At 39.8% G+C, this 13,225-nt stretch overlaps 1 protein-coding gene across 2 annotated transcripts in view; it reads left to right on the top strand.

Annotated features, from left to right (window-relative positions):
- The window catches only part of STAT4 (signal transducer and activator of transcription 4), a 92,140-nt gene that overhangs the window by 70,674 nt on the left and 8,241 nt on the right, over positions 1–13,225 (top strand). For both annotated transcript variants that reach the window (XM_061203425.1, XM_061203416.1), the window contains exons 15-16: positions 9,605–9,688; positions 11,212–11,310. In XM_061203425.1, coding sequence (XP_061059408.1) covers positions 9,605–9,688; positions 11,212–11,310 — 183 coding nt within the window. The remainder of the gene's footprint in view (positions 1–9,604; positions 9,689–11,211; positions 11,311–13,225) is intronic.

The following is a 13,225-nucleotide window of genomic DNA, read 5'->3' as shown; positions in this document are numbered from 1 at the left end:
ACGTATTTGGAATTAGAAAACCTGGGTTTGAGTCCATTCTGACAGTGACCAAAAATGTGATCCTTGGCAAATGATCTGATGGAAAAATATTGCATTTTTTTTCCTCTAAGAGATCAGAGTAGTAATTCCCAGTGCTCCCTGCTCAGAGAAACTGCATATGTAAGACCACCTGCATGATGCAGTTAAAAAGCAATGAGGCTTGTTTCTAGTATGGATCCAATCTCCTGGCTTTATAGTCACAGCTCCTATGAGAAATCCCTTTGAATTATTTGGAAGAAAAAAAGCACTTTATAAATCCAGCCTTCAACTGCAGTCAATCTAGCCCACTCCACAAAACCACAAAGATCCATCACAACAGGTTTTATGCTCTACATTTTCCCTTCCAAGAATTCTTCATTCCCTTAATCGTATCTTAAAGATCTTTTGCCAAATATCACAGCCTCACCGAGGATGAGCTAAGCTTTCCTCCCAGGGTAGAACCTTGGCTTAGGGCAGAGCATCAGACAGGTTTCTCAGCCCAGATATCACAGGAGCAAAGCTTTTGAGTTTAAGGATATTCTAGTAAACCAAACAAGTAGGAGTTATTCTTCTCACCTTATAGAAATCCATAAAGGTTTTCCAAAATTCCTAGTTGAAACATTAGCTCATTATAAATAAAAGCCCATTTCATGATTATCCCTGGAATTTTGGCCAGAGTTGCAAACAGTATTTCATGCAGTGACCTCCCTGAATAGTATTTACTAAGTCTGAATAGACTGAGCACAATGCTTCTAAACTCTTCTTAAGGAAAACAAATCAAATGGGAATAAATCTAAATCCCTGAACTCTTTAGTACCTTGTCATCTTTGTGAATGTAAGATCAAAATCTTTACTTGGATTTCTCTAGAGACAGAAATCTAAGTAAATCATCTTCTACTATAGAAAAACAATGTCTCATTAACACTGCCTACTTATCTCTCTTTGAATTTATTTCCTCTCATTTTCTGATTAATAACAAAATCATATGGTTATATCAGAATGATTTTATTTCTTCCTTTTCTTTTTTTTCCGAGTTTGCTGGAGCTGGATAATTTTATTTTAAGCTATTCTTTGAGCTCCCCCTGTTGACAGAATTTTAATATGACTCCTAGGTACATTTAAAACAAACCATAGACTTGAATGCTATATTACGTGCCACAGGAACAATTGAAAAGTCACACAATATATGAAGTGGACTCAGAAAGATGAGCCTGGGGAATCAGGGGCTTGGCTCGGCAGTAGGGGTGACGAAAGGAAAGTCAGGAAAGAGTGGGGGAAGATCTGATGATAAAATGGGCTTCATAAATTAATGGGGCCAGGGATTGAAGTAACCAAACTTTAGGGAGAACAGGAAGCTAGGACGTTATAACCTCATTTTCGAATTTCAAACAGCAGCTGTCGCTTATCGCTTATCTGTGAGCACCTGAAGCAGGAGTTCACAGCCTGATAAGAACTTATTTGACAAATCCTCGTGTGGCATTTACTATATATCGGGCACTGTCTAAGAGCTTCACTGGCATTGATTTATGTAGCTCTTGCAAAAGGCTATGAAGTAGATACCGTCAGTGTCATACTTATTTTGGCTAGGGAAACTGAGGCACAGCGTGGTGGGGCTAAGATGATTCAAACCATAGCAGTCTGGCTCCCATGTCCATGCTCTTGGCCGCTGTGCTGTGCTCCCTCTGTAGTCATGACACTTTCCCTTGGAGAGGCTGCCCTGGTTGGCCCTCCTCTTTGACCCCTGCTGCCCCTTTATCTCATCCCAGCCCGCCACTTGCTGAGATTCCTATGAGGGAGATCTTTGCGGGTTTGCAAACAGCATCTCATCCTTTCCTCTCTGTTCCAGCTGCTGCTGTCATTGTCCTCACTTTACCCACCTGCTCAGAAATCACATAGCTACCTCGCACCGGAATCCTTACGAAGGGTAGAAGGAATTTAAAATAATGCTTCCTGAGAAAACGTTGACTTCTCCCTTATCTCCTGCGTGCATCGGTGCGGTGGTGGAAATAGCACTGCCCACGGCTCTGCATCTTACAGGCAGCTGACCTTGTGCTAGCTTTTTTTTTTTTAATTAATTTATTTATTTTTGGCTGTGTTGGGTCTTCGTTTCTGTGCGAGGGCTTTCTCTAGTTGTGGCAAGCGGGGGCCACTCTTCATCGCGGTGTGCGGGCCTCTCACTATCGCGGCCTCTCTTGTTGCGGAGCACAGGCTCCAGACGCGCAGGCTCAGTAGTTGTGGCTCATGAGCCTAGTTGCTCCGCGGCAAGTGGGATTCTCCCAGAGCAGGGCTCGAACCCGTGTCCCCTGCATTAGCAGGCAGATTCTCAACCACTGCACCACCAGGGAAGCCGTGCTAGCTATTTTACCTCACCAACTCCTTAAATATAAAGTAGTTTCATGTTAACCTGCACTTCATAGAGTTGTTGTGAGGACCACTCGAGATGGCGTGTGTGAGAGTCAATTGCCGTGTGCTGTGCGGATGTCTGCTGTGGGCTTCCTGATCAGCCCTCCAGGCTGCCCCCTCTATAAAGAGCAGATGGGGAAATGGCTCTAAAGGTGGTACCTGGCCTAGGATAAACCACTAATCCTTATCCTTCCTCCTCTGCCCACCTGCTAGCTGCTCTGCTGGAAACATTCCCTTCCAAGGGCCAGTGAGCATGGCTTTCTGGCTCCAGGTCCATGAAACCTCAGACCACCCCATATATAGGCCCCTTTTATAGGATTGCACGTCTACCTGCTGCCTGCCCCATCACCACACCCCACAGCTTTGGGTCCCTCAGTTCTACGTTTGTGGTTGTGAGAGCTTAGACTGAATACTCATTAAATGATCACGGACACACCATGACAGTTTCCCCAAGATTGCCAATCCAAACCTCCTTAGAATTGCAGCACCCCGTGTCTGTTTGACTCTGAGATTAGCCTGGAAGAGGGGACCTGTCAGGATGTGCATGGGCGCCTGGCTCTAGCATTGGGTGAAGGGAGAACGTTGATGTTGCCCTAGACTCATGCTGTCCCCAGAAGGCCAGGGAGAACAATGGCGCCACCTCCTTGGTTGGGGCTTGGTGAAGGGTGGAGCTCTGGGTCCCCCACCCCTGTTTCAATCAATCAGCTCTATTTTAAGTATTTTACAGATTGGGACCCAGGTGGGAAATTTACTTTTAAGAATATGCTCCAGGGTTAAAAAAGATTTGAAAACCGTTAGATTAGTCAATCTCTGCAGTTCCTTTGACTGAGATTCTGTAATCCTCAGAAGTGCAACAGAGGGTAGGGTCATTTTTTTCAAAATGAATTTGATTTTGAGAATTTGCTTTGAAATGAGGAATCTGTAGACATGCTATCTACAGATTCCCAGGAAGCAACCTTTCCCAGAGGTCCTTAGAGCCAGCTAGAGAGTGATTGTTGAAGTGCAGAAATTGTTTGAACAGGGAGGCTGGAATTGCAGTGTCTCGAGTTTGCTCTGTCAGTAGGCTTTAACTGATAAATGACAGTTTTAGTCACAGACTGAGGTGTTAAGTAATTTTGTTTATGTGGTGGAAAGTCATGAAGCACAAAGAAGCTATCAGTAAAGCCTGGGTGACTTGAGTTTCGTTGAACAAAATAGCCAGACAGATGTTCTTTCAAGGTTCAGTGTTCTCAAACACAGAGCCACCACTCACACTCCAACTAGCTTGAGCATTTTCACAGGGAGTTGATTTCCTTCTGAACTAGTTTAAGTAGTTGCAATGCTTTCTTAAGACAAGCGTTGGTACAAGAATAACACTAAAAGCGTAGACTTTTTCTGCAACACCCTCCATACAATCCCCTTATATTATGGGCTGAGAATTTGTTGTCACTTTACATTCGTTTCCTATGATTCTGTGATTAAGGTCTGTCTCTCATGTGACTGTACCATTATTCCCCCTCTTATTGTTTCCCAGCATCTAGGCCAGTGGTCTCCACATGGTAGGGACTCAACAGGTACTCATTAAGCAAACGGATTATTGCAGTTGTTTTCTATTCCACATAGTTTTCCATGTGCTGCATTATCATAGAGTATGGCTTGTTAAGAGACAAGCAATATAAACAATAAGGTCCTACTGTATAGCATAGGAAACTGTATTCAATATCTTGTAATAAACCATAATGGAAAAGAATATGAAAGAGAATATGTATATATATGTATTACTGAATCACTTTGCTGTACACCAGAAACTAACACAACATTGTAAATTAACTATACTTCAGTTAAAAAAATACCAAAAAATAAAAAAAGACGAGCAAGAAATTTAGATGAAAATCATCCTTATCCCAGTCATATTTTCTTAACAGAGGTTGTCTTTCAAGTCAAAATCCAAAAGCCATAACCACTTGTTAACATATTCTAGGTTTTCAGGGTGTGCTGTTAGATACTGAGCAGAGGTAACATAAAAGAATATGGTGACATCTATACCTACCTTTCATCAGTTTGTGTATTTTTTTTTCCAGGTGAGCCCTGGTCAGGTTGTTCAGCCAGTTTTCCAGTTTCTTAGCAGATTATCCAGTGGGTACAATACAGTCAATCCAGTTATAATATCAATGTCATACAATATAAATATCATAAATATGGATATTTTAAATCTCTAACCATCTCAGATGGTTAAAATGGCTTTTAATACAGACATTAATTGTACATCTTATCTATGATATTTTGCCAATGTGTAAGGAATGGACCCTGGGAATGTGAGATTGAATAGTGTCTCTGGCTTGGACTGCACTGATAAAATAATAAAGACTGTGATTGATGGCCATTCAAGCTTTGAAAATTAATGACACTCTCTTCTGTCAGAACTGCTCGTCTCCAGTCATGTGTATTGACCGTCAGCTTCCTTGTTGGATTTCATTCTAAATGTGCCTCACAGTTGCATCAGGGGTTTTAAGTAAACATTAAAAATTAGTTTGAATCACTGAGAAAACCTCTCACCATCCACATTACAGTTCAATAAAGTAATATTTAAAGTACAAAGTCTTTTTCCAAAGTTAATGGACAACACTGTGTGTCATTGCTCTGTTTGTGGAGTCCTGCCATTTACACAGTGAGCACACAACTGCCATAACCCAAAGATCTGAGGGAATTATCCATAATGAATTATCTTATCATATATGTATGTACACATTTAATCATATAAATTAAACTATAGAGGCTAGAATGGGGGAGGGATAAGCACTCAAAAGGCTCCCTTTGGCTGCCCTCCAGCTGTGGCCCTCCCTACAGAGAAAGATGTCTGAGCGGTCAAGGCTATGTGCTCACCCAGAGCCTAGGGCTGCAGAATTCCCAGCCCAAAAGACCTCAAGCCCACTTCCAGGGCTTGTACAGACCTCTTCCCCAGGTATACTCTTTCAAGCACAGATGACACCATCAATGCAAACATTTCTAGGCACAAGGAGAGACCTAGGGGCCACACTAGTCAAAGTAAGCCCCTCACAGAGGTGGGAGAGAGGGGGATGGGCAACGGTCCAGGATGGCCAAGCTCTCCCCAGGCCAGCATGTTTGTGGGACCTTGAGGAGTTAAAAGCTGGCCAGTTAGGTTATGTGAAAGCTTAGCTGTCAAGGCAGGAGACTAGACCATATTTTAACAGTTTGTTAACTTGCTTTGTAACAGCTAAATAGTTAGACATACGGTATGTGGTCTCCACCTGTGTGCTTGCCTCAGGCTTCTAAATGTGCTCCCCAGGCTTGTGTCCTGTCCGCCACTGAACTCAGTGAGAATGTGAGTAGCCCCCGTTAGTGAACGTGGACTTGTGGATTCTTCATTTGTCTCAGTGTTTGCATAGAGTAAACACTTCCTCCCCATGGGGCAGTGAGATTTTCTGTTGTTTAAAAAAATGTGGTTTTTGTTCACCTTGGTGCCTGAACATAGCCAACTACTTCATGTCATGCTCAATCAAAGGAAGAGCAATTTATTTATTTCAACATGTAAGGGGATGTCAGGGGAGGGAGCTGTCTGTTTGGTGTGTTGGGAGTAATTTTAGGGGTGGTCTAAGGGAATTTTCAAGAGGAATTTTCAGGAACATAACTTTCTACTAATCCAGTAAGAAGCAATCTCACCAGGTCAGTCTAGGTTACTCCAGGCAGTATAAGGTACCACAGTGATCTAGCCCAAGGGAGAGAGGAGTTTTTAATTTTCTATTTCCTTCTCAGTAACAAATTCTATTTTAATGTGCCTCATTATCACCAAAGTCTTCCCCATGTAGTCATTATTCATATCGTCATATTAGAACTATTTTTATTTTTTGAAATTTAATACCAATGGATTCCAGCTTATTGTCAACATATATTCAGCGGTAGATGTCCCTTTCCCTCAGAGCTGACTCAGCCACCCCCAACCCCACCCTGACTTTTCTAACCTAGATAATTCCACTTCTGTTCATATGTTCCCCCAGGGCTTGTTTTTAAAATTGTTTTGGCTTTCTGTACCATCTCTAAATTTTCCACATCCCTTTTGAGATGAAACACAATGTGGATACATCGCATTGAGAATAATTGCCTCATAAATTCCATCCGGGGTTTTTGTTAAAATGCAGAATCTGGTTCAGTAGGCCTGGGATGAGGCCAGAAATCCTGTTTTTCTAACAAGCTTTTAGATGATGACAGTACTGCTGGTCCTGGGCACATAGCAAGTTGCTGTCAGATTTCATCATGGAAAAACAGCAATTTCTGTCCCACTCCTTCCTGCTCCAAACCCACTCCCCAGAGATGACCATTTTTTGAGCTGTAGTTATCATGCTAATATCATACTGATACTTCCTGATTTTTTAATTTTATACACTTAACTCCTGAATTATTTCTATAAAAGATTAAGCTATGGCTCTCTCTCTCTTTTTAAACTTTTTATTTTACATTGGAGAATAGTTGATTAACAATGTTGTGTTAGTTTCAGGTGTACAGCAAAGTGATTCAGTTATACATATAAATGTATCTATTCTTTTTCAAATTCTTTTCCCACTTAGGTTGTTACATAATATTGAGCAGAGTTCCCTGTTCTATACAGTAGTTCCTTGATGGTTACCCATTTTAAATTAAGCTATGGCTCTCTTATACCAGCTCTTCATACATACGAATTTCACCCATCTTCAAAATATTATCATATAACGTATTTTGGTTAGTTAATATATTCAATGTTTACATTACTATGATTATATAAAAATTGTTAACAGCTGAACCATATAACAGTATGATTATATTTCCATTCTTGTATTATTTTAGTTTTCCCTGGATTTATTAGTTGCCTCAGATTTTTTATTTAATCAATTTATTTTATGTACCTGTTACTAATGTAGCCCCAAACTTTCCTTCAGAACTTGAAAACTCCTTAAAATATAGTCATACAGGTCCATCTGAATTTCTGTCTTTCTTTTTCTTTTTGGCAACATCCCTCTGGGAACCCTCCATCTCTTGCTCCAATCTGGGCTGATTGCCCTCTGATCCTGTTGCACATCATGTTTTGTTTTTTTGTTTTTTTAAACTTACTCTCACCATCATCCTGGGGAGTGCATCTCCTACTTTACTAGGTATTGAGACATTATTCTCAAAAAGTGATTGTACCAACTCCCATCAGAATGTATAAGAGTTACCATTGGGTTATGCCTTTGATAGTTCCTCTACTCCATTTCCTCTGTTCTCTTCCTGGAACTTCTGCTTGTTGTTTTGAGTTTGTTGATTCTTTATTTGTTATCTTTTCTATCCTATTTTTTATTTCTTTGGGGTTTTTTTGTTTTTTGTTTTTTTGTTTTTACTTTCTGGGACATTTCCTCAGCCCTACTTTCAACTCTTCTATTGTTTTGTCTATTTCTCTTATTATATTTTTAATTGTTCATCATTCTTTTCTGAATGTTCCTTTTGGTAGTATACTATTCTTCTTTCATGGATGTAATATATTGGTTACATCTGTAAGGATGTAACATCTGAAGTCTTTTAAACATCTTTAAGAACTCTTTAATGAACAAAACATATATATATATATACTAAAGTATATAGAGAAATACAATGAACCTTCATTTTTACATCACCCAGCTTCAAGAATAATTAACATTTTCCCTATCTTAGTTAATCTATTTTCCCCATAAACACACACATTTTTCCTGGAGTACTTAAATTCCAGATAGTGTAGCATCTTACTCATTGATATTTTGGTAGGTATCTCTTATCTAGAAGATAAAATTTTTAAAAAACCTAACCATAATACACTTATCACAAAAAAAACCAAAAATAGCATTTACTTAAAATCTTTCCTTAATAAAACTCCATTATTTGTTCAAATTTCTCCACTACCTGGAAAAGATCTTCTTAGAGCTGGTTTGTGCAAATCAGTATCCAAGCAATGTTCACCCATCACAGTGGTTGATTTGCCCCTTTCCTATGCCATTTATTTGTTGAGATAATGTATAAAACTGAGCCTGATATACGTTTTTTTATTATAGTTGTTTTAAACTTTTCATTTGCTTTTTGCATTATCTCTTTTTTTCTGAGTTCTTGGTTGTTGATTTTTGTATCTGCATTTCATGTGAGAGGCTTTGTCAAATGTTGGATGACCATTAGCTTACTGTTTAAGAGCACTAAAAAACTGGAAGTTCTGTGTGCATGGTAGGGATTTAGACTTAAGAGTGATTATTAGGACCTGGCTGTCTCACTGGGGGATCCCTGAAGGCAGTACCTGTAAGTTGTTTCTCCTTTGGTCTGGTTACCTCCCGGATATCTCTCCTGGAGGTGTCAAGCAGAGACAGGGGCATGGGCTTCCCCTAGATTTGACAGGATCTTCCCACACAGCACCTCACTCTGCCCTCATCTTGGCCTTGTATCCAAAATGCAGAGAGCCTCTCTAGTTCCTCTGATACATCCGCTCCAGAGAGTAAACTTCCTGTCTCCCACCAGTGTTGGGGAATGTTGGGAACCTCGTTGCATGGGTTGGGGCTAGTAACTGCTCCTCCTGTTCAGCCCTCACTCCGGACTCAGGGGGCCCAGTGCTTCCAACCCCTGGTTCTGAGACACACTACCCCTACTGCCACCCTCGCTCCACACTCCCCTACCTCTCATTTCAAGACCTAGATTACAGTTTTGTTTTCTTGGAAAGTAAATAAAACCCTAGCTATTACTTTACTGAAGTTTCTGGAAGGAGCTGGGGGAAGTACACGTTTTCCGCCTACCATGTTTAACCAGAAGGAAATCTTGCTTTTTCTAAAAAAACAAATCCATTATGACATTGACTTGTTTCGTTTATAGCTACACACATCTGGCTTGCTTTTATTAATGGTTGGTAAGTCAAAAGGACTAATTTCCAAAATTAAAAATAAGGAACAATTTGTCTGAATTCAACTGATGAAAATATGCTGGAATTGTAAAAACTAGAAATTATATTGTTTTGGAGACTTAAAATCATTCTGTTTGTGGAAATGAAGATTTCTCAAACTCTGTATATACTTTAAATAACCTTTTAAATAATAAGAAGGAATGTTCCATAATAGGAGGTGTTTGAGGGTATTTACTTTAAGAATTTACTAATGTTTATAAAAGCATGCCTAATAATAGATAACAACTATGTATTTGTAAGATAGCAATTTCTTTCTCCCCTTAGGGCTGTCACATGGTGACTGAGGAGCTTCATTCCATAACATTTGAGACACAGATCTGCCTCTACGGCCTGACCATAGATTTGGAGGTAGGTATTTCAAGGAATATCTACTATTTACTAATAACATTTTCAGGAATTGGTCATCATTGGAAGATGAAAGCTCAGTATTTTCTAGGTTTTAGTACATTCCTTATTCATCATTTTTGTTTTAATTTAGAAAATCAGTATGTCAAATATTCACTGATTAGTCCACATATATTATTCTGGTTAAATATAAATGATAAAATCTCACAGTCATTATGATTCAAGACTTATTGAATAATTTGTTGCCCAGACTGTTTGTTTGTCTGTTTGTTTGTTTGTTTTCTGGGATTCCCTGAGTCATGGATACTCAGAGGAAAGCCTAAAGAGAAATAAGTATACTTGAACCATGTCATGTATGATACATTTTCAAAATTTTAACGTGTACATAAAAATCCCTCAGAAGAAAGGTTTTTATAGTATAATGAGCAAAGACCAATGATAGGAACATTAACGGTACATTGTTTTGATCCTCTTATAACAGTTACTATTGAACTCAAAGAAGGAATAAGGAAACTGGGGATTAAGTTGAACATGATTGACAATGAGCTCCTTGAAGGCAGGACATTACACCTTTACCCCTCCATTACCTGTGCCTAGCACAATGCCTAGCACATAATAGATGCTCAACATTTGTTGAATAAATGAATGAGTGCATGAATGAACAAACACAATTTCACACGCTTGAATATGGTCCTATTTGTAGGATATGTTGTTTTAGAGTTCTGCCTTTGCTCTTTTATCTTAACGAATGTAAACCTGTTTATAAAATTTTCCATGGAATTTTTCCTCATCTCTTTTCCTTAAATGTCTGTTTCCATGAGCTATTAAGTTCCTCAGGTGGGTATTTCACTGTCTACAAGCAACCTAACCTCCGTTAATGGGAAGGGACTAATGTAAGTTTGTTAGAGTCCCAGACTAGTCTGTGAAGCCTGTTTATTCCATAAGGTTGAAAACTTCAGCACGATAGTACTAAGTTGAGTGCCATGACAACAGATGAGGCAGCTCTATCTCTCCCATAGTGCTTTGTATTCCAAGATCGCTTGCCTCTCCATCTTCTACAATTAAAACTCCCATATCTGATACTGACATTAATTAGATGTTAGATCATAATTTGAATATATTAATCCATTCCAGAGATAAGTTTTAAATAGATTCTTAATGTAATTTATTAAGAGGAAATTTGCTAAGTCAATACAAGCTCTAATTAGTTACATTTTAGGCAGTACATGATATAAGAAAGTAAAAATATCTCCACAATGTCAAGGAAGATATTGGAGCTGACTGACCAAGCACTCTGAAAGGATTCCTATTTGTATAGCTCCTTTCCTCCCTGTACCTTGACTCATATATGCTCAGAAGGTTCCAGTGCCTTCATGAATCATTTTAGTGACCAAGGCAGTGTAGACACCACTGCCTTGGAGGAGTGGGGTTGGCTTGAGATGGCCTTTTAGGGGAGAGGGCCAAGTGTAAAATCAGTGTAAGGTACTACTATCTGTAATAACTGTGCTATTTTTTTTTTTAACCAGACCTGCTCATTACCTGTGGTGATGATTTCCAATGTCAGTCAGTTACCTAATGCTTGGGCATCCATCATTTGGTACAATGTGTCCACCAATGATTCCCAGGTACAGTCTCTCTCTATTCCTGTTTCTCCTCCTTTAATTCTATTTGATTTGTTTTATTGTTAACAAAACCCATCTGCCCCAAAAGATGTGTGTGTGTGTGTGTGTGTGTGTGTGTGTATATAAATTTTGGCGTGTCTTTGTGGGTTGTTTATTCCAAAATTCCAATATATTCAGTTGTATGATTCCTCCCTCATGTCATATTTAAAGTAATATGTTCTGATGTACTTGGACCCTGAGAGAGTTCTGGCTAGCTGAAGTGACAGACAGGTATTCTTTATTTCTGAAGGTCTGGTCAGCTCCCAACTCTGTGCATCACAGAGGGTTCTAGGGCCATCCTGTGGCTCTGTTAACTAGGCTCTGGGGAGACTCCTCTCTCCAGAATTTGATGTCTGACTGTTGTGTTTACCTCCTCAACTACTTCTGGCCACACCTTATCCACACAGGCTCTTCCACAAAGGTAGAGAATTGGTTTCAAATAAGTGACTAGAATATTCATCAATCTCGCCTAACGACACTATACAAATTTTCAAGTTGATTATAGATTTAATCCATTCTAGGCTCAAATTGGGTTTTAATGCCATCTGGTGGTTATTTAAGATATGGAAGAAAAATTGGCCTCAAGTTTCAAAGCAAGCAGAGAATAGAAGCTCTTCTTAAAAGACGGCCAAGGAAGGGTGTGGCAAAAAAGATGAGTCAGCATTTCCCCTTGTTCCCTCTTACAAAACCCCAGTGTGTTGTCCTGGAAACCACCAAGGTCTAGAGAAAATAGGTCAAATGTAAATATTTCTTCTTGATTCAAAGCAAATGTTTCTTCCAAAGGGAAGAATTCTTTTACCTCAGGTCCTAGCAATAGGAATAGTCATGATGAGTCAGCTACAAGTGTTCCTTCCCTTTTGTTTTAATGTGCCTAATAAGGAAACAGCATGGAAAATGACTCAGCCCTGTTCCTTCTCATCCTCTGGTGCCCTGGCATCTGAGGGAGATTAACTGCAGAGAGGAACGCTGTACAGAGTGCCCTGTGCCTTACTTCCTCTCAGCCTGCAGTGAGAACAGAACTCACTAGAAAAGTTACCTGGTCTGTAAAGCCAAAATCAGCCAACACTTCTGAGATTTAATGTCATTCCCCATTAGGAGCTACACGTTTGGAGCTTTTCATCCAATTCCAGGATGTAGGAAGGAAGATGGAATACTCCTCTGTCCTCCAGCCTCAGAGTGCAGTGCTGCTACACTTAGCTTTCTTCAGCATCCTTCTTCTATAGGAAAGCCACCAAAGTTGTCACACTAACCGTCTCAGATTCTGCTCTAGTCTTGGATGAGGAATCTGGAGATGTATTTCATATACAGCTCCTAACACATAAATGCACAGCCTACATACAGAGTTCAGCAGAACAAGTAACTCTGGTTTCTCTTCCTAACTCTATTCTGCTTCAAAACCTAAGCTCCTAGACCTTGATTATGTTCTATGCTTTTTGGTCATTTGTCCAGACATAATCCTTAGGTTCAAGGAACACTGCCCCTCTAGGAATTCTTTCTCTCCATTCCTCCCCTACCTATTTCTCACTCCTTCTTGGATGCTGTGTCCTCTTTTATTGCCACCTTCTGAAGTCTCTTGAGTTGGTTCCTTTTCTTGCTGCCCAGCTTAGTTCAGGTTCGCCAAAGGCCTTCTCCCCATACTGCAATGGATTTCTTAATTCCTCCCCCCACCCTTCCCTTCTTAAAACATCTTTCTCGGCTTTCACACCTTCTGCTTTCCAGTAATCTGAGGTGAAGTCTTCTGTTCCACCACTGTTGACCCATTTTCTGGCACAAACAATCTTACTTACAGTTGATCATACAAAAGACCCTCTTGTCTAGAGCAAAATAAGAAAAGACCACAATCCTATCCATAAAACAGGAGTCCCAGGTTAATTATGAT

Source organism: Eubalaena glacialis, chromosome 1 (assembly GCF_028564815.1).
Source record: "Eubalaena glacialis isolate mEubGla1 chromosome 1, mEubGla1.1.hap2.+ XY, whole genome shotgun sequence".
Classification (NCBI taxonomy): domain Eukaryota; kingdom Metazoa; phylum Chordata; class Mammalia; order Artiodactyla; family Balaenidae; genus Eubalaena; species Eubalaena glacialis.
This window is presented reverse-complemented; position numbering and strand designations above follow the sequence as displayed.